This window comes from Gopherus evgoodei, chromosome 5 (genome assembly GCF_007399415.2).
Source record: "Gopherus evgoodei ecotype Sinaloan lineage chromosome 5, rGopEvg1_v1.p, whole genome shotgun sequence".
NCBI classification, from domain to species: Eukaryota; Metazoa; Chordata; order Testudines; family Testudinidae; genus Gopherus; species Gopherus evgoodei.
The window spans coordinates 123,768,985-123,795,785 of NC_044326.1; the positions used below are offsets into that span (position 1 = coordinate 123,768,985).

General features: G+C 42.2%; 1 protein-coding gene across 1 annotated transcript in view; it reads right to left on the minus strand.

The window, feature by feature from the left end:
• HERC6 (HECT and RLD domain containing E3 ubiquitin protein ligase family member 6) overlaps positions 1–26,801 on the minus strand; it is a 105,911-nt gene that overhangs the window by 76,925 nt on the left and 2,185 nt on the right. Inside the window, exons 2-17 of the mRNA XM_030565087.1 lie at positions 22,545–22,704; positions 19,423–19,499; positions 17,857–18,084; positions 15,010–15,104; positions 13,616–13,746; positions 12,532–12,665; positions 11,817–11,890; positions 9,328–9,455; positions 8,601–8,660; positions 7,231–7,324; positions 5,481–5,670; positions 4,030–4,178; positions 3,820–3,936; positions 3,026–3,136; positions 1,267–1,437; positions 102–248 (exon numbers count right to left, since the gene is read on the minus strand). Coding sequence (XP_030420947.1) covers positions 102–248; positions 1,267–1,437; positions 3,026–3,136; positions 3,820–3,936; positions 4,030–4,178; positions 5,481–5,670; positions 7,231–7,324; positions 8,601–8,660; positions 9,328–9,455; positions 11,817–11,890; positions 12,532–12,665; positions 13,616–13,746; positions 15,010–15,104; positions 17,857–18,084; positions 19,423–19,499; positions 22,545–22,704 — 2,066 coding nt within the window. The remainder of the gene's footprint in view (positions 1–101; positions 249–1,266; positions 1,438–3,025; positions 3,137–3,819; positions 3,937–4,029; positions 4,179–5,480; positions 5,671–7,230; positions 7,325–8,600; positions 8,661–9,327; positions 9,456–11,816; positions 11,891–12,531; positions 12,666–13,615; positions 13,747–15,009; positions 15,105–17,856; positions 18,085–19,422; positions 19,500–22,544; positions 22,705–26,801) is intronic.

Consider the following 26,801-nt stretch of genomic DNA (forward strand, 5'->3'; position numbering starts at 1 on the left):
GACTCCAGCTACTGTACAGAAGGTAAGGAAGCTTGGAGTCAAAATGCAAATTACTTCCTTTGTCTCTTAACCCTGAGTGGCTTGAGCAGATTCTGACTTACACTGGTAGGAAACCACATTGGGGATGCAGGATCACAATACACGAACATCCCATATTGTGGATTCACCATCTCTTCAAATAGGTACAGGAAGAATTCTAATATCACTCCGCCTGCATCCAGGCCTCCCAACTCCCCTTCAAACTGCACCTGCAAAAACACAGAGAAAGATGGCTATTCTTCATAGCCATTGTTCCAAAGTCATTGCAGACTACTATTCCCCCAGAAATGGAACAATCAACACCACATTTATCCCTTAGTGCCGGAGTCAAACTACTAAGTGCAGCGTATGCACAGCTTTAGGGCTTGAAATAATCAGTCCTTTCCAAGATCAGAGCAGGAACAACTCTGCAAAGGGATGATTTGGGAAGACTTCATCATTCCTGCTCTTACAAATTGCCATTCTCACCTCTCTTTTGAGCTCTGACTCACCTCCTTTCCCTTCTCTACCTTCTGAAAAATGATGTCCACAACACACTGCTACAGTGCACGTTATGTCTGCTTAGCGACGCACTGCTCTCTCTTTTTCTCTCAAGATAAGCTGAAGTTGGCTTTTGAACTCGTCAGCCCTCTGAGGTTGAACAAAGCAACAGACAAGCCACACCAAGTCAGCCTACATTCTAAGGAAGAACCACAAGCTGTGGTGTCATACTGATCCAAGGGCAGGAAGTATTAATAGAGAGGGGTAAATGTTCACTGTCGTGCAGAGGTAAGACCACAAACCTTGCAGTAATTGATCTTTGCTAATGGGGGGGATCATATGGTTAAAATCTCAAAACCGTGGTTAAAGTTTTCAAAGCTGTCGAGGGTAACCAAGTATATAAATCTGCCTAATGCGTTGAAACTGATCCTTGCTAATTGGCTAATTAGACACCTAATGTAGCTAGAGCTGACCAGAAAATGTTTTTTCTTCCGTGGAAAATCCTGAGTTTTCATCAAAAACTGAAACTACAATGTTTTTGAGTTTTCACCCAAAAAGTTTTCATTTCCCCCCCAACTAAAACGTGACATTTCTGTGGAAAGCAGGCAATTTTCAGAAATAATTTCAGGTAATTGAGAGGCAGTTGCAATGGAAATTTTTTCAATCAGCCCTAATTCCAACCAGCTATACAGTTTCTCTCTAATCTCCTTCATATTGCTAAGTAGGAAGAATGACTGAGCACCATACCAACAACTGCTTTTTCAGGACACTGTCCTCCACCAGACTTAGTTTACGTAAAGTATCTTCAACCAGGTTGCTGCGTTTAACTTGCAGAGGAAAAACAGGCAACTCAGGAAGCTCACTCTTTCTCAGCAGTTCATTCTGCTTCAGTATGAATTGGGCTGCTATCTTCGCACCCTAAAAAAATGAATATATAACTATATTTCCAGCATCTTGCCTGAAAAAAATACTGCACGGTTAATGGGTAAAACATTTGCCCAGCTCTAACCACTAATTTATTGCATTGCACACCCATTTTCTTTCATTTGAAACATACTGTGTTAGAAGTAAGTGGTATTCACGTCATACAGCATAATTAGAACTTATTTTATAAGGAGAGTTAGATAAAAATGTGAATGCACTCCATATCAAAAGAGTCATTTTCCAGGAAAACACATGACAGAAATGACTATGGCAAACCATTGGATTCATGGTTTATTGCAACAATATATAACTCACTGAACGCTCCCCTGCCCCCCACAGCTCCCATGACTGGAGAGATGTTAACTGGACACTTCACCTGGCATGGTCCCTTGAAATGTGGTAACTGCTTATGCTAAAACTGGTCCCCCTTGTATTTAGCAGTGACACTTTGCATACCTTTCCCCAGAGCTCTGTGTAGCTGAAAGCCTGTCTCTCTCCCCAGCAGAAGTTGGTCCAATAAAAGCTATTATCTCACCCACCTTGTCTCTCTGTGTCAAACCAAAACACCCATTGGTAAAAGAAGACTTAAGTGACGTTTAAAGGAGTAACTTTTGATGGTCAATTGCAAATTCCGTTCTTTGTTACATCAGAATGGCCCCAAATCCTGCAATTCAATCCACACAGGCAGAGTCCTGAGCCTGGTCAGACCCTGCCCCCTGCCCCCAGGGAGGCTGAGGGTTCAGAATGGTGGCACACTTAATAAGATCTAAATAATTCTCATTTAGGTGGAACTACTCTTCTCCTATAGGAAAAGCAGCAAGGTGCTGGCTGAGGCTCCAGAAGCCCTTTGTTAAAATTCTGCCACCAAACCACAGGGAAATTAGGACAAATTGCCCGCACCCCCAACGTATAATGGACTAAATTCCACTGAACTGCAGGTGTATTTTCAAATAATTGTCCTGGGAGACAATGCTCCCAAATTCCACTACAAGTTCTTTTCCTCCCTCCCCCCCCAATCTAAAACCACACTGCCCCATGTCATGTTACAGAGTCAATCATGTTAGTACATTATTTGAACAACCAATGCCATTTTCCCCAAGAACAAAATATAAACATCCCCAGCAAAATACTTTATACTGGCAAGTGATAGCACCTGCTGGGTCATGAAAATACTTTACTTAGGCTATGGCTACATTACAGCTGAAGTCAGTATAAGTTACATCGCTCAGGGGTGTGAATAAGCCACCTCCATGAGTGACATAAGTTACAGCGACCTAAGTGCTGGTGTGCACAGCGCTATGGACATAGCTACTGCTACTCACGGGGCCTGGAGTCGTTAAGTTGATGGGAGAGCTCCCTCTCATCGGCATAGACTCTGCACTAGCAGAGCTACAGCTGCACCACTGTAAACTTTGTAGTTTAGCCACAGTCTTGGTTTGGGGGAAAAAAAACGTGAATAGATTCTAAGTCCTTCACTTTAGCACATGCTCCTGGGGTTGAAATGCCACTGTAGATTTGTGGCACACAAGAAAAACAAATAAACCTAGACTGTTTCTCACAGTATACAGAGACCAGATCATACCTCTTGCTTGAAAATTGAATCCAAGTGGAACACTTGAGTCTTGGAAACCAAGTTAAAGACAAAAGGGAAACGGCAGAATATGACGGGAACGTCGTCTTCATGACACAAATTCTACCAATGAGAATGGTACACATCTTTTGAATACTTAAAAATAAAACAGGTAAGTCCCAGTTTCCGCACTCTTAACTCATTGATTCCCTCTCTTCCCTGCCCCCGCCCACAAAGAAGTGGCACTGCAAGGCTGCAATCTCCTTCCCCTTCTTGACTGGGAGACCATTCTAACAGTCCCTCTACCCCTTTGGATTAGCTGCTGTGCATCATGTGCAGGTCCTGGGGCCCATTTCCCCCACCAACCAGGTACTGCAACTAAACCCAGACTTAAAAATCAAACCACAGCTACAATATGGAGTTAATATTAAGGTTAGAAATTTCCGAGGTAGGCAACAGGGTGTACTGGTTATGACACTGGACTGGAAGGCAGGAAACCAAGGTTCTATTCCTGGTTCCGTCACTGACCTACTGGGTGCCACTGGGCAAGTCACTTCAAAGCTCTGTGCCTTTATTTCCCCTCCCATGGTTGTGTGTGTTTCTCTATTTGGACTGTGAGCTCTTCTGGGCAGACGCAGTCTCTTGCTTAGCGGCTGTTCAGAGCCTGGCACAATCTGGCCCTTATCTCAGCTGGAGATGCTAGGTGCTACATTAATAAGAAACAAAGGAGCAACTGCTGTCTTTTAACCGTCCACTGTCCTTAGAAACGCTGGAATAACCAGGAGATGGTACAATATCATACTTACAGCTGTAGCTTGCCATGAGCGCCACCTCCCTACATCGGTTGGAAGGATAAATGTTCCGGAGATTTCATCTATGTAAAAATTGCTTAACTGTAGTATGTAGTTAGCCTTCCTGTTTGCCTTGAAATGGAATAAAATGTGGGTTAAGATGCACGTGTTTGCTTAGAACCAGTGATGATTCTCTATGCATTTATTCAGACTACACATGCTTACCCTGTACAGCTTTTCAAGCACTTCTAGGAGAGGTTTGGTGCCCCGGTAAAGGGAAGAGGTGTAAAACGTCAGCTGAGATACCACAGCCTTTTTAAACATCTGTACCACAGTGTCCAAAAAGGATGCTGACAATGACATCCAGCATTTTTCTGAAATATGAGGGGAAAATATTCATGTAAATGAAACTTCCCTGCCAAAAAAACAACGAAAAAAAATCTCTAAAAAAACACACACGTCCCAGCCTTCCTCCACAAACACACCTTTCAGCTTGCATTCTTATGAATGATACATGATTCAAAGTGTTTTTTAATGCAACGTGGTTTTGGAGGGAAACAATGCAGCCACTAAATGCAATCAGACACCATATTTCAGCTATTTACACCCACTCATATAAAACACACATACAGAACTACAGCAGATGAGTGCAACACCAAGCCTAAATGTGAACTTATGACCACTCCAGGCCAATAAACAGTCAGAGTTCAAGGTAATTTTCCTAGCCCGTCAAAGGTTCTTGTCACCCCTCTCTGAGTCTCTCTCCACTGGCTCCCTCTTCTCTATTGTATCAAACATATGTTTCTTGTCCTTAATTTCAAGGCCCTTCATAATCTATCCCTATGCTACCCTCTCAGTATCAAAAAGATTGCCTCCGAACGAACCATGATCCCAGCCTCCACTGTCCACTTGTTAAACTTTCAAACAAGCACCGTCATGTTTCTCCCACGCTGCCCCGAAGGCTTGAGAGTGCTTACTATAAACATCCACACAGCTGCCTCATTACCCTCCTTCAAAACCCCACTGCCAAGATGCCTATAAATCCCTGACAACAACTGGCCTACTGGTGTGCTGAGACCACTGCCTATCACACTGACCAATACTATCTCATTGTTTCCTATGCTCTCCAGTCTGCCTGCATCCACCTAAATTATCTGGTCTTATAATTAGACTGTAAGATCTCCAGGGTAGCGACTGTCTTTGTTCTGTGCATACTGTGCCCCATGGACTAGGATTTTTAGCCTGGTAGTACAAACAACAAGAAGAAAGGGAGCCCACTGGTTGTTTAGGGTGAAGGTGGAGATATATGGTCTGAGTTGTGGAAGAGATGCACATGAAATTGAGAAGAGGAGCTGAGGAGTAGAGTGCAGATGGAGTGTAGAATATTTTATTTCCTTGCTTGTTAGGGTTTGCATTGATTGACTGTGCTGTCTAGCACCTCTGGAGCTAAGTAACAAAAATTGTGAGAGAGAATAAATCTCCCACACACACGTCATATAAAGATTTTGGGAAAGCAGCACTATCCACAAGCAGTGAAGCGAAGAGGCAAAAGTTATCACTGTGTACGTTTGCACCAGTAGGTTAACCAGGTCCTAATTAAGCCATTTTAAAATGTGTGCTGAAGTCACCACCTCAGGCAGTGGCTTCTCCTCATGCTCAAAGTGAAACAACCTTACCCAGTATGTTTGAGGAATGGTCACTCATGCTATTAATGGCCTGCGCAAGTCGCATAACAAAAGGCTCCAAGTTCTGTTCTTTGTACATCACAGAGCATTCTGGCAGGAGCAGGAAAATAGACAAAGCCTCACGATGAGGAGAATGCAGTGGAAGACCAGGAATCAGATCGGCCAACAGATAGTAATTTATCTGTATGCAATAAAATAAAATTAAATAAATAAAGGTGGAGGAGAGAGAGCACTTAGAGAATGATCTGCAGTGCAATGTACGGCCAATACTTTCCACCTGGCATAATGCTGGACTTGAAACTTTGCAGAAGAGTTTTGTATGTAGAGTTTAAAGCATTCAGTGCAGTCAGAGTTCAGATGTAGTTAAAATAAAAAATAATCTATGTTAAAATTGGGGTAAAAAAGGGATGAAGACAGGTTTGTTTGTTAGAGCTGTTTTATACAGACTGTCAATTGTGTCTTAAAGCTGACTCCTAAGTACTAGTTTGCACCTTTCTATTCAGAGATGATGAGCCACTTACTGGCCCAAATGCCTAAACTATCCAAATTATTTGGAAGTTGTGCTGCTGCTCTGTTTCTTGTCTACCTCCCAATTACAAAGTCACGGTGTTAAAAAACAGAAATACTTTTGACATTATACCACATGTGAGGCGATTTAGACATGGGACAAAAAGTTGTCCCCATCTTCTCATATATTTGCCAGCTACCTCTTTTTTATGTTTAAAAACAATCCCTCAGACTTGGGGAGGTGAAGACTTTGGGAGATGAGAGGTTTAGGAAAATTAACAGCCTATCAGGAGAGTCCATGTGTTAGCATATCCAAGTGCAACGCATCACTGCACAGGGAGCAGAGTTTGGATCCTACGCTTGTCCTGAGCAGCTCTGGCAGATCGCATTACAGACCCTTCATGTCTTCCCCAAACACACCACAGAAAAATTCCCTTGTAAGTTAATTCATTAACAAATTAATCAGTAGCGGCCTGTGTGATAAAGTGGGAATTTACTTAATGTTTTGTAGGAATACTGTGTGTGCCTCAGTTTCCCCTATATGTTACAAAAGTATCTAGGTGGTGGGACAAGTGTGGGTGATTGTGCAGAGACCCTAGAGGGCAGCTGTGACTGCCACCTAGCACCCTGTGCCCAGACAAAGGATAGACACTCTGTGTCCTGGCAACTGACAACCAGGCCCCACCCTCTGCAAGACCTGGAAACAGATCAAAAGATGGAGGAGGGGCAACTGGACATGACTGAGGGTGGGCTGCAGGAAGCGAGTCACTCTCCTGGACTGGGACATGCGAGGAGAGCCAAGGCTTCTAGGGCTTCCCAAAATGGACTTTGCTGAACCTTCCTACTTTCCGTGCTAAGACGATCTGCTCTGTGCTGTGTTCCAGATGACTAAGAAACCCTTCTGATTTACGACGCTGGCTGAGAGTCATTGCTGACTGCGAAGTTGGGGGTGCATGGCGGTGTGTGAAAGGCTTTCCCAGGTACCCTATTCACTGCAGAGAGCTCACAGCATGAAATGGGTGCTGAGCACTCCAAGGTCAGACGCAGAAGATGCTGAAGCCAAGGAGTTGTGCCTTCGTGAGTGTGCGCTCTGTGGGGTGTCACACTACAAGAGGGTCCTGTCTCAACTTCATTCAGAGCAATTCCAGAGTACTGAGCCTGTGCACCCCAACGCCCTGTTAAATTAAGTTATACCCTGAGTGTAATTTGCACAAAAATTTTCAAGATGTTTTACCTGGTTAACAATCCACTCCTTTTTGGTTAGCTCATCAAATACGTCCCTTGCCTTTTGTAGATCAACACCAATACAATTTGCGTCCAAAGCAGAACTAAAGTGATAAGGAAAAATATACATCTCATTTTATACAATAAAGGAGGATGCTGCAATACACCTAAATGGTTACATTTTGGTCTTAGGGTTGTTGTTCTTTTAAAATCTTTTCTGGAAAATGCTCTTTCCCCTTTAGCAAGTACTGATTTTTAATAGGTTCGTCTTCAGAATTTAGTGCTGTGCAATGTGCCAAACTGACAGCCCTAGAAATTGACTCTCTCTGCTAATCTACAGGACAGAGAGTGGTAATACAAGCTTTCCCTCAATGCTCAGTCAGCGTGCGTCAACCAAGCATCACCTGTCAGGGGGAAGAGGACAGCTGAGTATTTGTGCCCATTCAATCCTTGGTCACTCTGCTGAGAGTATTAAAAAAAGAGGACCAGTTCCAACTGTGACATGGACAAGGGTCCACTTTCTGAGAAATGACCTAAGACTATCTACTCAGGTCACACTACCACCAAACAGCCCTCAGACAGTCCCACGTGTCAGTCACTATTTTAATGAGCTGGATTTGAACCAGTGACTCTGTAGGCTCACTAGCACAATACCAACCCTGTCCCCTAAAGCAGCAAAAATGATATAGACCCGTGGGTTTTTTTTAAATTAATATAAACAAGCTTAGAATCGCTGTAGCTTTGTAAAAAGCCCCGAAGGATTGTTGTTAGCCTTCAAGCTGTAGAACTGCGAAGTGAAGTGAAAGAGCACGAGAACACATCTTAGCTCAGCCGGCAGCTTGTTTCTGCAATTCTTATTCAGGTATTTTAAAAGTAAAGCTTTAGGAAACTCAGGTAAATTTCAAGGGCTAGATCCGCCCTGCCGAGGGTGAAGGAGTGGTAAGAGAGGAAAGGGAGCATTTTCCAACACACCCCTAAGCACACTCACAAACGAATGCTGAGGAGGCCAAACATTAGACTGGCCAGCTGACAAGCATGGTCTGCTGGCTAGGGGCATGGTTGAGTCTCTAGCTGCCTAGTGCATATACTGCAGTGTGTAGCATATGCTAGCATGGGTGCTGGGGATTCAGTGTGTTGAAGTATCACAACTACATGATCCCTCTTTGCTAAGTGGAATCTTCTTATCCCACAGCAACATGATGGTTATTCAAACTTAAAAACAGCTGATACCGCTCTGCTTTAACTCCCTTGCCACCCCTAAGCCCAGCAGGTACATCTTCTGGAAATGGGCATAGGGTTTTGTCTTCATAATTTAGTTGACTTACAATTTTAGCTTCTTGTTTAAACTTTGCAAAGAATGGCACGGAAAGTATCACTTACCTGGGTTTTAAAAAACTTGCACTTAAACAAGCAGGAGAAGAAAATATCACGGCTATTTCCCTACAAAAGGCACAATAATACAAGAAAGTAGGCATTAAACAATTATCCCACCTACTAGGTCAATGTTTTAGCGCTCAGACATTTACAAGACTGAATCTTAAGCAATTACTCTGTTATTTTAGCTATTAAGAGAGCACATTTGTGACTCTTATTTGCATGATGAATTTTCTACTGCCAAAAGATGCTTTCTTAAGATATCTTCATTTAGAGGAAGATAATGTTTGCTGCAGGATTTTTATTCTCTCTCAGGGCCTGATCTAAAACCCAGTGAAGACAGTCTTTCCGTTAACTTCAACCGGTTTTGCATCAGGCCTTTAGAATCTAACCTGACTCCAAATGAAATGAGAGGGTGTCTTTCCAATCAGTTAAGGGTCTGCTTCAATTCCCATTTAGCAGCAAACGGGTCTCTGATGATTCAGTGAAAAACAATTAAAGAATTGAGTTTAAGTCAGGGCTGGTTGTCATCAAAGATGTTCATACAAGGCTGGCTAACCTGTAGGACGGCCATGTTATAGGCTAGCTATGGGCCTAGCAGTTTCAGTAAAGGCAGTAAAACAGACCCTACTTTTCTTTAAAGTTTACGAATAAGTTTTTAGTACATCGACTATAAAGATGTCTAAAGACAATTCCTCATATCCCATAATGTAGAAAAGTGGTAGACAGCAACCTTTTAGCCTCCTGGAATTCATCAGTGCCAACTGTCACTGCCATCCATTTATTTATCAATGTCCTGTCAAGCCTGCTAATCTTCTGCAGGGTATCTGCGGGAGAGATCCCACGTGCATGCTCAAGATCCTTAAATAAAACCAAAAAGCAAAAGATACAACAATAAAAGATTAAGTTTAGTAAATGCATATGATTGTATATAAAATTATAAACCACCACTGCAAACAGGCTTTTTACAAAGCAATTGATCAAATCTGCTCCCGCTTTTGCTCAAAACTGAAGACCCTGCATTTGCATTAGGCAGGTAAATGCAACAGCTACGTGGAGAAACTACCAGTTCACTAATCTTGTAATACTCTTCCTGACATTAAAGTAGATTTATTTTATGTGGAAGGCTATGAAGTAAAAAGGCAAAACAAGATGCGAGTACTACCATGATAACCCTGATTCTTCCCAAATTGAAAAGAAAATTTTTGTTTTTATTTACATCAGGGGTCAGCAACCTTTCAGAAATGCTGTGCCGAGTCTTCATTCATTCACTCTAATTTAAGGTCTTGTGTGCCAGTAATACATTTTAACGTTTTTAGAAGGTCTCTTTCTATAAGTCTATAATATATAACTAAACTATTGTTGTATGTAAAGTAAATAAGGTTTTAAAAATGTTTAAGAAGCTTCGTTTAAAATTAAAATAAAATGCAGCACCCCTCGACCAGTGGCCAGGACAGGGGCAGTGTGAGCGCCACTGAAAATCAGCTCGCGTGCTGCCTTTGGCATGCGTGCCATAGGTTGCCTACCCCTGATTTACATTTTGTAACATAGTGGGAAGACAAACAATAAACATGTGCAATTCTCTTGGCTTGGATTCTGAAGCAGAAGCAGAAGATCATCATTACTAGCCCTTAGAGATGGGACCAAACTGTACCTAGGATCCCTCACAACTTAATTTTAGCTCCTGAAGGTCACCAATTTTCCTCTTCACAGTATCCCTTATCATCTATCCAACAGTTAGTAAAATGAAAAAGGACACAGGTTATGGTATATTGTAGTAACAGCCTGAAAGCTCCTGCATTGATTCTCTATGCCAACCAGTTCTTTGAGATAGCAACCAATTCTAAAACCAGGCTCCCACTGCAGCCAATGAGAGTTTTGCTATTGACTTCCATATGAATCAGCCCTAGAATGATCTGCACACAATTCTAGAGAGGAAGAAAGGTCAGTACAGGAAGAGAGCCACTAACTAGGTTTTGACGATTAAAATTGTTAAATTTGGGGTGGGAAGAGAAGTTAGGGGACCACATAGTCTCCTACCAACCGCTGCGGGTCTCCAGATTCGCTTTGTATTTATGGATTACACTTTCTGGAGATTAAAGTGAACTGCTTGCGAAATCCTTGAGCTGATGACTGGAGGATCTTCTCTGCTCAACTGGCTCTCCTAGTCTGAGCCAGGCAATATAGATACATGAGTTGTGTTTTAACTAAACTTCAAACTACTAAATGAAAACTTCCAGTCTCACCTGGACCTCCTCCTGCTCCAACAACCATCACTTAGCTCCAAACTATTTCATTCAGCAGACTACCAGGAAGGGCTTTGTGGATAACTTATGGTTAACAGAGCATTCATGGAGAACCAAAGGGCTCAAAGCCATAAATCATCACTAGTCTATTGCCATGGTTAATTAATGTTTTTACAGAACACTGAAGATGTAAAAGCTCAGTATAAGTACCAAATATTATCATCAGCCCATACTGCAGCTCTTCAACCTCAACTTCCTCCTTGAGATACTACGGTCAGAATTAAACCCACCACTGTAACTCTGCTCTTTCTACCGTTCTCCATGTGCTAGGTTAACACTGGGTGATTTACTCTTGCAACACAAACTTGTTACATATTTCCTTTAAAAACAGCATTGGCTCATATACTTGAGTATATTTAAAGAATGGATTTTCCTTTCTTAAAATAGTGTCAGATCCTCGTGCCAAATCAACGAAGTTTCATTGAAATCTACGCAGTGATGACCATTGACAGCAGCTGAAGATCTGGTCCATAAAATCTGATTTTAGAAAAAAGGTACTAAGAGCAAATATGAAAGTTGCATAATACTTCCCATAAAAAAGTAATAAGAACCTTAATTGAGACCTCTAATGCCTTCATAGTTTACAGCCAGCAAAACTGAAACTTCACAAGGGAATGAACTTAGGGTCAGGGAGGTGTCTTTTGTGGGCCCCATGTAAATCTGTTCAGATTTGGCTGAGTTATAAACTGGAAATTACCATTTTCTCGTCTGTGTTTTGCTAACTACTGCTTGTTCTTGGTAAAAACTGCTGCCACTGTTATTGCTTCCAACCCTTTATCCATAAACACGACATATCTACTTTAAAATAAATAAAGCTTAAATTTGCTAACATGCTAGTGACACATTGCTTGCAATTCCGCCCACTATTGTTGAAACAAATGAGTTAAATGAAATCTACAAGACAGGATATCAGTACCTGGGACTGAAGAGTACTGACGAAGTTGACATATGTTCCAGCAAAAATCATTTTCACTTGGACGCCCGACAGATCTACAAGAATATGAATCAGATCAACCCCAAATCCTCAATTTCTACTGCTGCGGTTTATGCTGTTAATTTGTTCTCTTGGGCCTTAGGCTTTGAGCTAAAGCCCACTGAAGCCAGTGCAAGTCCTTCTGTTGACTTCAGTGGGGTTTTGGATCTGGCCTCAGACCTGCAAGTTGCTAAATGGCTGCAGCTTCCATTAAAGTCAAGAGAATGGAGAGGGCTAAGAAATGCCCAGAAGCTGCTCAGCATGCTACAGAACTGGACCCTGGGAGATGTTATATAAAAATACAGGCAAGAGGCACAACAACATTTTACTCTCCCACATACTTTCATTGTATAGTCTCTGTTTCTTGGAAATAACTACATAACAGTTATATTTCAGTGATGGTATCATCTGTTTCTTCGTAGCCCATGTTAGTGTTAGATTTATGGCAGGAAGCATGAGGGCTTTATATTCCTTCTAAATATAGATATTCTAATACCATCTAATATTACTGGTGATGTTTTTGTAATTTAAGGAAATGTCAAATCCTTTTTTAAATCCAACTAAAGGTCTTGATCTCAATTATCTCTTGTGGCAATGAGTTCCACGGATTCATTACACATTGTGTAAAAACAAACATATTTTCACTTCTAATCAGTACCGTTAGCTGAAACCAGGCTGCTGATGTCAAAATTCTGTGCCTGCTCCCCTGTTCCATTTTCAATGTGTCTTTGGGGACCACGTCCAAAAGATATAACCTGCCCAGGAGTAGACATGTAGACCAGGGTGTGATAGCTGCCAAAGAGAAGAGAGAACATGTTACAAATCTGTCCCAGAAAACTCTCGGTTCTCCCTTCCAGTCAATAAGAGTCAGCTGATGGGTAAGCAGGGTTATAAAGGCACCTGTACAAATTCACTAGGATATCTAGTGGTTGGAGCACAGGACTGGGAATGAGACAAGATGGGCTTTATTCTTCACCACTACAGACTGTGTGACCTTCGGTAAGTCACAGTCCCATTGTAACTCAGTGTTCCTATCTGAAAAGGAGGGTACTACTACTTAGTGACCAAGGCCTATTTCCCTTATTTGACTTCAGCTTGGCCCTTGATTTGCAAAACCATTGTAAATCAATGAAGAGCAATACACACACTATACATAAATGGCCAGCCTTATTTTATTTCATATTACAGTATGTATCAGACCTCTGAACCCTCTAGAATTTGCTATATATAGACCATCCACAAAAAAAATCCAGACAGCAGAACTACCTCAGGCGTGTCTAATCTGCATATGCAAGTTGTATTATAATTATACATTAAGAGCCAGCTTTACTGGAATATTCTGAATGCTTTGCATCCCTCCACTGATGTGAAGGAGCAAGAAATCTAGTTTCACGGGCCAGTTAAAGCTAGGTTTACAGCTGCTTACTGTTAATGAAGGAATGAGTGCCAAGCACTCAGAGTGTACCATTGAACTTCACCCTAAAACTCTGTTTCTACTGGCTGCTGCAAACACCGAATGTATCTGTGTTCTCACAGAACTGGAGGGTAACTTCTTCACTAATGGACCCTTTGATTGTAACTGTACAACTTTAGCTTTACATTGAAGCAGTTATTTGCTTTTAATAAGCACACACCTTGTTAAAAAAAAATACCCAAAACTGTCTACCTTCCTTTAGAAAACAAATTTGTTTTCCCTTGCAAAATGTGACTATTATGAAAAACATATGAGCTACAGTATACACCTTCCACATGCCAAATGGGAAACTGGACCATCTAGCCATTCGACCTTTTGAGGACCAGGTATCTGGGTTGAAGAGTGATGTCCCAGCTGTCCAGCACTGTCATCTCCAAATGTGAACACACTGCCATCCTGCTGAAACAAAAGCAAATTTTGTTTCCCATGGTTATGAGACTTTCACCTCCTATTTTTTTTTAACCCCTTCAACAAAAAAGAAGAAAACCTGAAGACTGTTGAAAGAAGATGATACAATCTAGCCATACACAAGTGAAACCAATGAAGGATCATATTCACGGTGGGCATGTAACTAATCTAGTCTGGGCCATCAGCATGATTTGAACCTGGGATTTCTCATACTAAAAAGCATGAACCTGCTGCTCGAAGTACAGGGCTAAGTTCCCTGTATGGAAGAGATAGCAGATTCATAACCCTCTTGTAAGTAGCAGTTAAAGTAATGGGAGTCTCTCACACACACGCACACACTCAGCTCCCCATCCCCCCAGGGAGAAGCAACCTGCTGAACATATGGACTGGCTGGTTGGAGAACATTTCTATGTCAGAAGTAGTGCAGGGATGTAGCTTTTACTTCATGTGCTTTCCATTTATTTTTGATAATTTTTCAGAAAACAGCTTTTGGTATTAGAAACAAATATATTCAATTTCTATTGTCATTAGTAGCCTTTGTTTAGATTTAAAGTAAAATTTCTTTTTAAAATTTCCAAAATACCCACGTTTTCCTACAGTACAAAACCTGTTTACGTTTGTCATTACATCTGTTTGTACATATTGGAATAATGGTTAATAATTGTTAATTTTGGGATAAAGAGTAGCTATAAGTGGGGTGTTTCTAAAAGCTCTGTTTTGGGAACAAAGCTTCCTGAATTATCCATTGATAATGGAGATTTTCATGATTAAACAGCACTTTGGGACATATCCTACTTCCTGTCTTCCTCATCTACGTAGTCCCATCATAGGTTTGAATAAGATGAGCAGGATTTGGCCCAATCCTACACTCACTGAGGTCAATGGCAAAGGTTCCATTAAATATAATGAGAGCAAGACTGGGTCCCATAACCTTAAGCTGCCCTTGTTCTGTTTCATGTAAACACTCAACAGGGGTTTCCAATGCCAGAGACTGCAGCAATGTCCAACCTGGACATCCTTGAGCACATAAACATCCCAGAGACCTCACTGAAAGTTACAAGGCCAAAGGTCTTTGCACAAGATTAGCACTGCCCAGATCTTCTAATCCCTCCGCCCCACCCCCCTTCCACAATCAAACAAAGGCCCTTAAGCCTTGCTGTGCCGTCACACCAACTAAGCGTGCGCGCCCGCGCACACTTGTTTTTAGACTGTCATGGCCTAGCTGTCCCCCACACAGAAGGATATGGAGCATACCTGGGTGAGCACTGCAGTATGCTCATCTCCACAGCTGATATAGACCACGTCAATAGTCGTCAGAGCAGCTACCGCATACGGTTTGAAGACTTGCTCTGTTGGAGAAGCACAGATTCCTATAGCATGTGAAATGGCTTCTTTCCTTTCAGAGCACCATCCACCAGATGTTGGGTTACCCTAACCCTGCTTTTCAGCATCTTGCCCACTGAGATTTCATATCATCTGACCATGATTATTTAAAAATATTTAAAAGGGAAGGGGAGTTTAAGGGCAAAATGAGATCATCTGTGCTTTAGTCTCCTCGTATTTACATACACACCTACTATAGCATCAACTAGTGCAAGGAATGTAAGTGCTTTGGCTGGTGAGCAGAAGTGGAAACAGAAGAGTTTTTGCTCTAGGCCATGCTGAAGTTGCATTTGAAAGCCATCAACCTGGCTGTAGTTTTTGTCTTTGTTTTGGATTTATAATCCAAATAGATATAGATTCGGTTCCTGGTGGGAAATCTTACAGGCTGAGCAAGAAACCCAAAGGGCGCTTGAAGATGCTGGCTTAAACATCCAGACTGCCAAACAAAACAACCCGCCACGCCAAACCTCACATTCCATACAGGTTAAATCTAGCCTAACAGATTCTCTGAAAATAGTGAACCATCAAACTTTCCATCCAGACAGAAATTGCATATTGTTAGCCTGGCCAGAATTTTAGGAGTATAATACTATCACATTATTCTGTTGGTTTATATACCATTAATTTTCAAATGAATTGGTCATTCTTTCTGGTTTCCAAAGGTGCTACTGTCTCCACAGCTGCCTGAACTGTGGGCCCATTATACAAGCTGTGGAAATGTTATGGTTAGAACTGGCTAAAGAGAGTCAATCATCTCATCTTTTCCTGTCCAAACACATCATTTTCTCCAATGTAATTGCTGTTCACATGATTCACTGAATTTCTGTAAATAGTTCTTACATGGTATCTTGTTTGTAAGTAGGACACTGAAAGAGTTCAATGTTAGAAATTCAAGCTGTTTTGATTGGCTAGGTGGTATGTGTGACAGTCTGTCCCCCTATGTTCACCCCTTTTAGAGGATTATGGTAAAATTTGTAAAAAGTACGCATTGGGAGGTATTATTTGAAAACGCAGGATTTGCTGATCATTATTGTCTTGGTAAAATGTATGTGGCAACCCTGTATGTAAAGTTTCCACTGGGTGGCATTACTGAGACATGCTGCAACCTGTTCTGAGGGGCAGTCACAAACCAGTTCCCCAGAGACAAACGGCTAGCCAAGGGCTCAGCCAGGTGTCAACAAGATCAAATGGACCTTCAGCTGATTAAGTGCCCACTCTTCCACAGGAAAGAGGGTGTGGACAAAGAATTTGACAAAGCAACAGCTGGAGGTTCCTTACACAGACTTTCTGTCTCTTGAACATCAGCTGGAGGTGGTTCTTGTGCAAGAGAAATGGCTGGAAGGGAGAGAGCAGACACCCCAAACCACCTCTCCCTTTCTCTCTACCCTCAGAATCAACAACGCTTGAAAAACAAAGGAAGCAGCACTGGAGAGGGATCTTGCCTAAAGGATTCAGCCAGTAAAACAGTTGGAACTTCTGGTGAGAGAGACCTTTGCTTTGAATTCACTTAGCTTGTTAAGTATTAGTTATATTTTACCTTTTATTTCTTTGTAACCAATTCTGATTTTTATGTCTTATTACTTGTAATCACTTAAAATCGTTCTGTAGTTAATACATTTGTTTTATCTAAACCAGTGCGTTTGGGAAACTTCATTTGGGAGAACAGGATTTGTGCATATCATATTCCAGGGGTGGCCAAACTTACTGGCCCTCCAAGCCACGTACAATAATCTTTAGAAGTTCAAGAGCTGGGGCACACCTGCCAGGAGCCGAGAGTTGTGGCTTCAGCCCCCTCCTGCTGAAGCCCCGAGACCTGGCAGAGGCACCCCACAGGGCTGAAGCCTTGAAACCCCACCTCCCCCGCTGGACAGAAGCCCCTACCCCATCACCCTACTGCAAGTCGAGGTCCTGAGCTTCTCCCCCCCTCCGCCTCCAGTCTGGTAGATGGAGAATGGGAGGGAGTCTGGGGGGCTTGCGAGCCACACTTTAATGGTAAAAGAGTCGCATGTGGCTCGCGAGCCACAGTTTGGCCACCCCTGTTATTTTATTAATGAAATAACGGATTTTATATGAACTTGTATTGTCCAGGAGGGCGCTGGGCAGTACAAAATGCACATTTGGGGGGGAAAGTCCAGGACTGGGAGTTTACTGGTATTGCCTGCAGAGTAGTTCATGAGTGGCTGGCTCTAGCACTGATACGGTATAACTGGGAGTAACCTACATGCTGGAGGCTGTGTGTGAGCAGACCAGGAGTGGTTGCTCTCATGGCGAAGCATTGAGAAAGGGACCCCAGGCTGGAGAATTGAAGGGACACAGCTGTCCATCAGTCCAGACTGCACCCTGGGTAATGCCACACTACGTTTCTGCTCCCTCTTTGGGTAGGTACAACTCTTACAATCAGGTTTCCAGCGTCAATATGAATTCAAAATATGTTTCCTGCAAACATTCTGCCATTTTTTGCTTAAAGTTTGCAGTTTTGGTGATTTCTGCCCCCAGTAAACTCATTTGATACAACATGCACAGAAGGCAAACACACCTGGTGCAAATTCATTCAAACATTTACGTATCCTTTTCCTCCCTTGTATTCATCTAGTTCTAGTCATGGTTCATTCTAGCGAACAGTCTAAGTCCATCCCATTATCTCAGGAGAGTCTATACAACAAAAGGAAATCTGGAATTAAGATGGTGTTTCCTTGAGAAATGAAAGGATAGAGTTACCTCTTCTGTTAGCGTGGCTTAATCCCAGCTGCCGTGCGTTGTTCCTTCCCCACCCATACACAACTCCCGAGAGAGACAGGGCAAAGGTGTGTCCCCCGCCGGCAGCAACCTGAGCCACGGGGATCCCGCTGAGAGATGTGACATGCTGTGGGCTATGCTGGGAGGGGATTTCTTGTCCCAGGCCCAGCTGGCCATGGGTGTTCTGTGCCCATGAAAAGACTCTGCCATCTTTATTTTTTTTTAAAGAAAGAGAGAAACAAAGTAAAAGACGACACACTTTCAAGCAACATTTTAATTAACTAGCTCACTAAGAGCTGTGAAAAATTATGCCCTTGATGTGAACTTGATGCCATAGAGGAGGGCAGACTTACCACTCAGTCAAGCCACATAAGGGTGAATTCTACACTCACTAACCCACACACCACCCCAATGACAACTAAATTTGGCACATATCCATGATTCCTCATGCTTGTGATTTGGCAAATACCTGGAGCTGCGTGACACTGTGCTGACAGGATAATTTTACACAGTTTGTGTTTGTAACAAATTGAAATTAGTATCTGTAGTTTCCTAATCCATCCAAAGATGAGGAGTCAGGTAGTCCTGTATGCTCACAGAAACTGTGTTACGTTTTTCATCTAACAATAAAAAATAATGAATGGAAAATACTTCTCAGTGTCCCCTTCTACTAGTAAAATGCCAGTGAACCTGTGTAACAAAATAAAATACCACCCTCTTAACATGACATCTTATGCCAAATGCATATATTTAATGTAGTGCTCATGACAAGTGCTAGATTGACAGCCCTGGAACCCAGTGCCTTCTGTTTAGCCACAGAACAAGTACAGAACAGGCAACAGCAGAGGAAGCTTCTTCTCTGCCCATCCAACCATCAGTGCTGGATGTAAGAAGCCTCACTGCATTTAGCAGGAATTGTGGTTCCTCACTAGGAGAAGGAAGAAGGAACACGTTCGCCTCTTTATTATTGAAGACGGATCTTACCTATCAAATGAACAATTCCCAAAAAGAACGTGGGAAGATTTTTGACATTTTCTTGTTTAAATAGCAGTTTTGAGAAGGGTTGCCTTCCCATCACAAACACCTGACACGATAGCTAACGCTTTGACAAAAAATGTTACAAGCAGCTCCTTTGTGAGCATAACTAAGCAATGGGTAACTTGGCCCTACCGGCCTTTTTCAGAAATGAAGTACTGGGCATTAATTGGGCTGTAGGAAAAACAGAAAAAGATAAATTGACATTTCCTGCATCACACTGATTGCTCTGCTTGCATATTGCATCCCTTTGCTCTGTCTCGTCTATTAGACAGTAAATTCTTCAGGGCAAGGATTGCGTACTACTCTGTGTTTGCATCGTACCTGACACAATGGGGCTCCATTCTAGGTTGGTCCATAACTACTGTTAACAAGCATGATTTACAATACTAATTTCTGTTAAAGGAGTAATGGATAACTTAACATCTGACTTGCACATAAATTAACTGCACCAAAGAACAGAATTGCTTGCATTGCACTTGGGAAATAATTTAAAAATGAAACATGTATTACCTTGTGCCAGTGCAACTGAGTGGAAGTGTCCACAAGTGACTTGTATTATTCTGAGAGCAGAGAGACCATCTATTTTCCTGTAGTAGATAACAGGACAGCCAAGTTAACCTGGCTTCTAGATCATATGAAAAGCTCAATTATGTTTCAGAAAACAGATGATGTAATACCTAAAATATTAATATATAATAAATATATTATATTTTATTATATAATGATAACACTGACTCTGCACAGTCTCTGTTTTATCTTTGCCTGGTCATTAGCCAGTCAGAGTTTTCTGCAATAGGCTGTTTCTCCACTACATAGGATATCTGCACATAAATGTGTCATTTGGACTCTGACTTAATATGCCCTGTGCTTCAGTTGTCCATTACTCACACAGAGGCGAATGTTCACTGTAATTTGACACTCTTCAGAATAGATTCTTACACATCCACTGCAATGTAACTTTTTTTTTTACAGCAAAAATATCCATATAAAAACGTTATAGCTTGAGAGCATAGCTACAGCTAAAGTTAAGGTTCCCCAAACATGTCCATGCTAAAAAGGACTTTTGCCTAGAACTTTGTCAATTTTTCACCTGGAGAGGGTGAAACTTTCTGGGTCTGGTTTCTTCCTAAAGATGAAGTCTTTAGAAAGCTCAGGCAAATATTGTTCTGCTGTTTGTTTTACTACAAAGGCAGGGTGGGAAACAGAAAGCAAACAAATTTTAATAATGGAGAAAATGATCTAAGGTTTTTTTTGTTTTTTTAAGAACTTTGATGTCCTAGCAGTTTGGAACAGAAACTGGAAATTTAGCACGAAGATTGCTTATAGGTCAGATTTTTTGATAATGAAAATCCATTATGGATTGGATTATGGACTACTTGATGCTTACCTGTTCTGTTCATTCCCTCAGTGGCATTGGCCACTGATACTGGGCTAGATGGACCTTTGATCTGACCCAGCATGGCCATTCTAATGTCTGAATTTTAAGAGTCAAAAAAGCATGCTATATTTCTTAATTATAAAAGCTTCTTTTCTAAATAGCACTCTCTGAATATACTCTGTTGTTATTGCTTATGCATGTAAAACAAAGTTGACTGGTGTTTTAGATTGTTCTAAATGTTTTGAGAAACCCTATCTGCTCTACACACTTCCTTGAGGAGCCATGTTTGATATGCCATGAAGTCATCCAGACTGGATCTATTCCATGTGCTAAATTCCCATTTAAGTCTGTGTGTAGAGTGCTTTTAAGAATGGGCCCAATATTTTTCACTAAATCATTTTCAAATGTGAGTTTTAATAAACTGCTTACAATTTTCTCAACCCCATGCACAACAAGCAGATAGAAAGGGAATGCATGGGAGGGTAGGATGGGGAATAACTAACTAACTAAAAATGTTGTTTTACCAGACTGAAAAATAACATTACGAATGGGTAAAGAAGTGCTAGATATAGGATGGGAGCGTTTTGTTCCTGAGTTCAGCAAGACCTCAGAATTTCATAAGCCAGCTACCCACTCCTCACGTGACCAAAGACTTATGGTCTGGTCAGGATGATTCTTCTACAGTGGTGTACAAATGTTAGCGACTATTTTACAACATTCACTGGCTTTTTAGAACTTGATGTGCTGAGGATCTGTTTGCATCACTGCTGGTGAGGAGAGGTCTAGTGATTTCCTGCTGGGAAGCAAACTAGGGGAAGGAAAGAATTAAGGTCAGGGAAAGGGCAGGCACCTTCCTCTCACAAGGATTCCCCTAGGGAAGTGCAGCTTTAAATTGGTCATGGCCCCATAGGACCATCCCTGAGCCATCATTGCCACATCCCCTTCCTGGCAAGCAACACCCACTTTCGGAGCTTCTCTGTTTCGCTGCTACCCTCTTCCCCCCACCCACCCATGCTGGTGAAGGGGAGGTTCTAGCGGGCTGACTTCTCTGCCACCTGAGGCAAAAGGAGTCAGAATCCAAGCCTAAATCTAACTCTGAACATTACAGCAGCTTTGTGAAGGTCCCAGAATAGCTTTGTGTTGCATGACGTGCACTGGCTTCTAAATGACAACAAACTGCAAGCTCTAGACTCTAGAGCTTGATCCTGAATTTTCGGTGCACCCTGCAAGAGAGTGGAGACCTGTTCCCATCCTTCCTGCACAAACTTTAGTCAGGATTAAAGGGAGCTGAAGTAGCTGACCTGGTCTTAGATGTATCTGACTCTGAGGGAGGAGGAGGAGGGATAAGAGAAGGAGAGGTAAATGACAATTCTCCTTATACAGGAAAGAGAGAGACAGAAATATACTTGCTATAAAAATAATGAAGGGTTTGTTTTTGTACTGTTTGTGCTTTACATTTCTGTATACCATTCAGTCATGTCAAACATGCCAGGTGCAAAATGATAAAAAAAAAAAAAGGCATATTTGGTAAAGCAACGTAACTTGCATTGATTGGACATTCGCGGTGGGGGATGTAAAACAAATGTCATTTACAAGAACAACTAACAGGATTATGTAAAATAGTATGTATCCCCTACTTTAACTTGTGCCTGCACCACTGCCCAAAAATTGCATGGAGCAAATGCTGCTCTGGCACTGACTTCTACTGGAACACTTATGCCAGAGCTAAATGTAATCCCATATTCACAGATGAGTGCATGTACTGATATTTATAAATAAGTCCTGTAAGTGCACTTGAAAACAAAAATCTGAAATCCTCAAGCAGTTCTCTCTCCATGCATGCAGAAGCCTACATCACCCCCAATATAGTTAGCAGAAAAATCTCTTCTAAACAAGCTGCAAACAATTCAGGTGATGTTGAACCACTGTCTAATCCCTCATTTATGGTAAAAGAAACCATGCAGAGCCAAAGTTAACTTGTGGATGAAATGCTGTGTTTGGGTAAGTAAAGAACATGCTATATAAGAGTGGGAAACCACGCACAGCATCTTTATACTCTTACAGCTGTTTTGAGACAGCTACATGTGAGATTCAATGCCCTGCAAACTTCCTCCAAAACTCAACTTTTCTCTTTCAGACCTTCCAGTTTGAGTGACCTATGTCAAGCTGGGCCAGATTTTGTAGTGGTTTCATGAGGTGCACAAATGGGGACCATACTGTGAGTCTGAAACATTATGCTTAAATGGCTACTTACTTTGGAATTAAACTTTGTTCCTTAAATTCTCCTGTGCCCAGCTGGCCTTCAGACCCAGCTCCCCAGGAGAAGACCTTTCCTCTGTTGCAAACAGCCAGCGAGTGTTCTTTTCCACAGCTCACATGAACAATAATCTGTGCTTCTAAAGCTTGAATTTGTTCTTTTTGATGGGGGAAAAAATGTTATTCAGAGGTTACAGAAAGAAAAGACAAACACCAACCATACCTGCCGATAGCAAAGGATTAGCCATATAGCAACACTCAGCTCCTGGGGGAAGAAATTCACATTGACGATTCCTCCCCACTAACTAAGAAGTGGCATAAATAGGCTCTAAATGGAGTTTCCTTCCTCTACCAGAAAGCTCAGAGCTGACACAGGACAATGAGTGTGTTGGTTAATACAGAGGAAAAACAAGGGCATTCTCAGTTTTCTAACACTTAACACTAATGTGCCTCGGGGGAAAAAATTATGGCAGTACCACAAGAATATAAGAGAACTTTTATACTAAAGCAGGGGTGGCCAACCTGAGCCTGAGAAGGAGCCAGAATTTACCAATGTACATTGACAAAGAGCCACAGTAATATGTCAGCAGCTCGCCGCCCCCGCTCCCAGCGCCTCACACACCAGCAGCCCCGCTGATCAGCACCTCCCCCTCCTTCCCGATCAGCTGTTTTGTGGCATGCAGGAGGCTCAGGGAGGGGGGCGGAGGAGTGGCTAGGGCACAGCAGGCTCGGGGAGGGGGTGGAGTGGGAGCAGGGCCTGTGGTAGAGTCAGGGGTTGAGCAGTGAGCAACCCTCTGGTACATTGGAAAGCTGGAGCCTGTAGCTCCAGCCCCGGAGTCAGTGGCTATACAAGGAGCCGCATATTAACTTGTGATGAGCCACAGGTTGGCCACCCCTGTACTAAGGAAACATTTAAACACATCAGCCTAAAATCTTTTAAAAAATTTCTCTTTACTAGATTTGCTAATTACCAGTGTTATTGTACTTTGACTTGAAAAGATGGGTTGTGAGAACTTTGTCTCTTCTTTGATGCTGGAAATAAGTCATAAAACCAAATTTGTAGCAATAATTTTATTGATAAGAACAGACCACAGTATCTTTTGTACAGAATTATGATTTCAATGCTTTCTGCATAAATCAAAGTAGGCTGAGATGGAAAAAGCACTAACATTTGAATAGCTTCAAAAATAGTAAAAAGAGAAAGGAGGGGAAAAAATAGAGCCAAGTAATTGTCTTTGGGTAAAATTCTATTTTTATCCAGATTTACAGCAATGAGACAATCCTTCCACTGTCCTGATTCTGAACCTAAAATTTAGCCTTGCCTTTATAAAACTGTTGTAACCTGGTTGGAAATATCTAGATTCAAAGTATGTATTTATAATAATATTAACAGAATACAATTCTGCTTTAGATAGGGCTTTGATGATCGAGGCAACAAGCAAAGAAATAAGCAAAGGAAAGAGAGAGGCTGCTACAGAACTGTTAATAGAGAAAGCAACTGCTGTAGAGCAACTGTTTTGTTGTTGTTGTTTTAATACCAAAATCCCGTTTATTTGGTTAACGTGCATGTCTGGAGCCTGTTAATGCAACTGGAATGGATGCGAAGTAGTCCACTGGGGGGCTTCTTGGGGCCCCCACCACTGTGCCGAGATGTGTGTATCTGGGGGGCTGCCCCCTAACCCCACTATTCTGGGATATCTATGATTGGTCACATTCCAGCCATAAATTATACTCGTAACCAGGCGCTACTAGAACAATGGTGGGCAACCTGCAGCCCGTCAGGGTAATCCGCTGGCAGGCCTCGAGACGGTCATTTACACTGATCGTCCACAGGCACAGCTGCCCGCAGCTCCCAGTGGTTTGCTGTTCCTGGCCGATGGGAGCTGTGGGAAGCCGCTTCCTGCAGTTCCCATTGCTCAGGAACGGTGAACCATGGCCAAACGTGGAGAACGTGAACTGCAAGCAGCTGTGCAAATGTAAATAAACTGTCTGGCAGCCCACCAGAGGATTACCCTGATGGGCTGCAGGTTGCCCACCACTGATCTAAGTAGTGGGACAAGGGTGTGTGATCGTTACAGACTCATAGAGGGCGGGTGTGACTGCTGTCTAGCTCCCTGGGCTCAGATAATGGGCGGACACTCTGTATCCTGGCAACTGATGGCTGGCACCCCTCTGCAAGGAGCCAGCCGACAGAGGTGAAGCCAGGTGACCAGTTTGCCCAGGAAAGAGACAAAGGGCAGAGGAGGGGCAACTGGGTTGAGTGAGGTTGGGCTGCTGGAAGCTAGTCAGTCTCCTGTTTTGAGACCTTGGCAGGGAGGAGGGTCCAGGGCTCTGGATTTCCCCCACCTCCCCCAGACATGCTGAATCTTCTTACTTTCTGTGCTAGCAAGATCTGTTCTCCACTGTGTTCCAGACAACTGATAAACCCTTCTGTTTTACAAGGCTGGCTGAAAGGTGGCAATCTTGCAATAGAAAAGCTTCAAAAACAGACTCCAACGAGAAACTGCTGAACTTGAATTAATATGCAAACTAGATACCATCAATTTAGGCTTGAATAGAGGCTGGGAATGGCTGAGCCATTACACACATTGAATCTATTTCCCCGTTAAGTATCCTCCCACCTTCTTGTCAAACTGTCTGAAATGGGCCATCTTGATTCTCACTACAAAAGTTTTTTTCTCCTGCTGATAATGGCTCATCTTAATTAATTAGCCTCTTAGAGTTGGTATGGCAACTTCCATCTTTTCATGTTATCTGTATGTATATATTTCTCCTTACTATGTGTTCCATTCTATGCATCCGATGAAGTGGCTGTAGCCCACGAAAGCTTATGCTCAAATAAATTTGTTAGTCTCTAAGGTACCACAGGTACTCCTGTTCTTTTTGCGGATACAGACTAACATGGCTGCTACTCTGAAACCTTCCATAAATTGGTATTTTCTTGCTTTTCAGGAGTTGTATTGATGGGGAGGAGGGGGTTGAGGAGGGGGAATGCCAACTCAACCATCCTTAGTTCTTTTCAACAAAAGTTTTTGCTTCTGGAATATTATTAATAACCTACATCTTGTGGCATCATGGAAACAGTGAATATACAGGAAGATCTGGACAAGAAAAGTGGTATCTCACTGTATTTACAAGATACAGTAGTCCACAAAACTGAGTTTAGGGATTTGGACACCACATCTGAACTGATTTTTTTCCACAAATTGAAGTTTGGTAATAAATATTTTAAACATTTCAAAAGCTTATAAACAGCTCGTTAGGTTTCAGCGTGGAATGTTCTACACCCTCCTTTTAACATAGAATGAAGTAGATAACAGCTTGATACCAAAACAAACTGGAAACCACACCAAAGCAATAGCACTCAAAAGGGAGGATTCCATGTAGCAATTCATGTGTATTCAAAATAACATTAAACTGATTTTTAAAAATCTAATTATACAGAAAGCTAGCCACCATTTTAAATACATAACCACTGCTGTGCAGAAGTGTGCAGAGCAGCAGACAAGCCACGCAAAGAAGATCGCCTGCAGTCATGTTCTTCCATATGGGATGATTTTGAAATCCTGCAATTTGAATTATTTTTCTAGACACAGAGTTTAAAGACAGAAGGGTCTACTAGACCATCTAGCCTGACCTGGCCACCCCCACCACCTGAACAGTAAACCCAACAACCAAAATCAGACCAAAGTATTACAGCCCACAGTAGACAAGGCTATTCTATGCCACAGAGAAAACAGAAGAGACAGAGCCGCGCCGATGCCTGAGGCTCCTGTAATGGCAGGAAAATGATTAAGTGAGATATACCCAGATAATCCTGGCAAATGACAGAGAGATGATCCATGCAGCAGAGAAAGGCAAGCATCCCCCCAAGCCAATGCCAATCTGATCTGGGGGAAAATTCCTTCCCAACCCCATACAGTGATCAGTTAGAATCACCGAGCACCTGAGCAAGAACGAGCCAGGCAAGCACCAAAGAGAAAGAACGTTCAGCGCCCCATCAGAGCCCTGACCCACCTCATCTAGCATCACATCTCCAACCACAGACATCTCTGATCCTTCACAGGAAGGCGACAAATAAACCACCAGCCACATAACCTTTGCTTAGTGACAGCACTCTCTTTGCAGAAAGCGTGACTCATCTTGTCAGGTTGCAGATCATGCAGACAACATCAGGACACCAAATTAGGCAGCGCTTTATTTAAAATAAAAAAAATGCTCGAAGCCAGAATACCATGAAGAAAACAAAAAATAT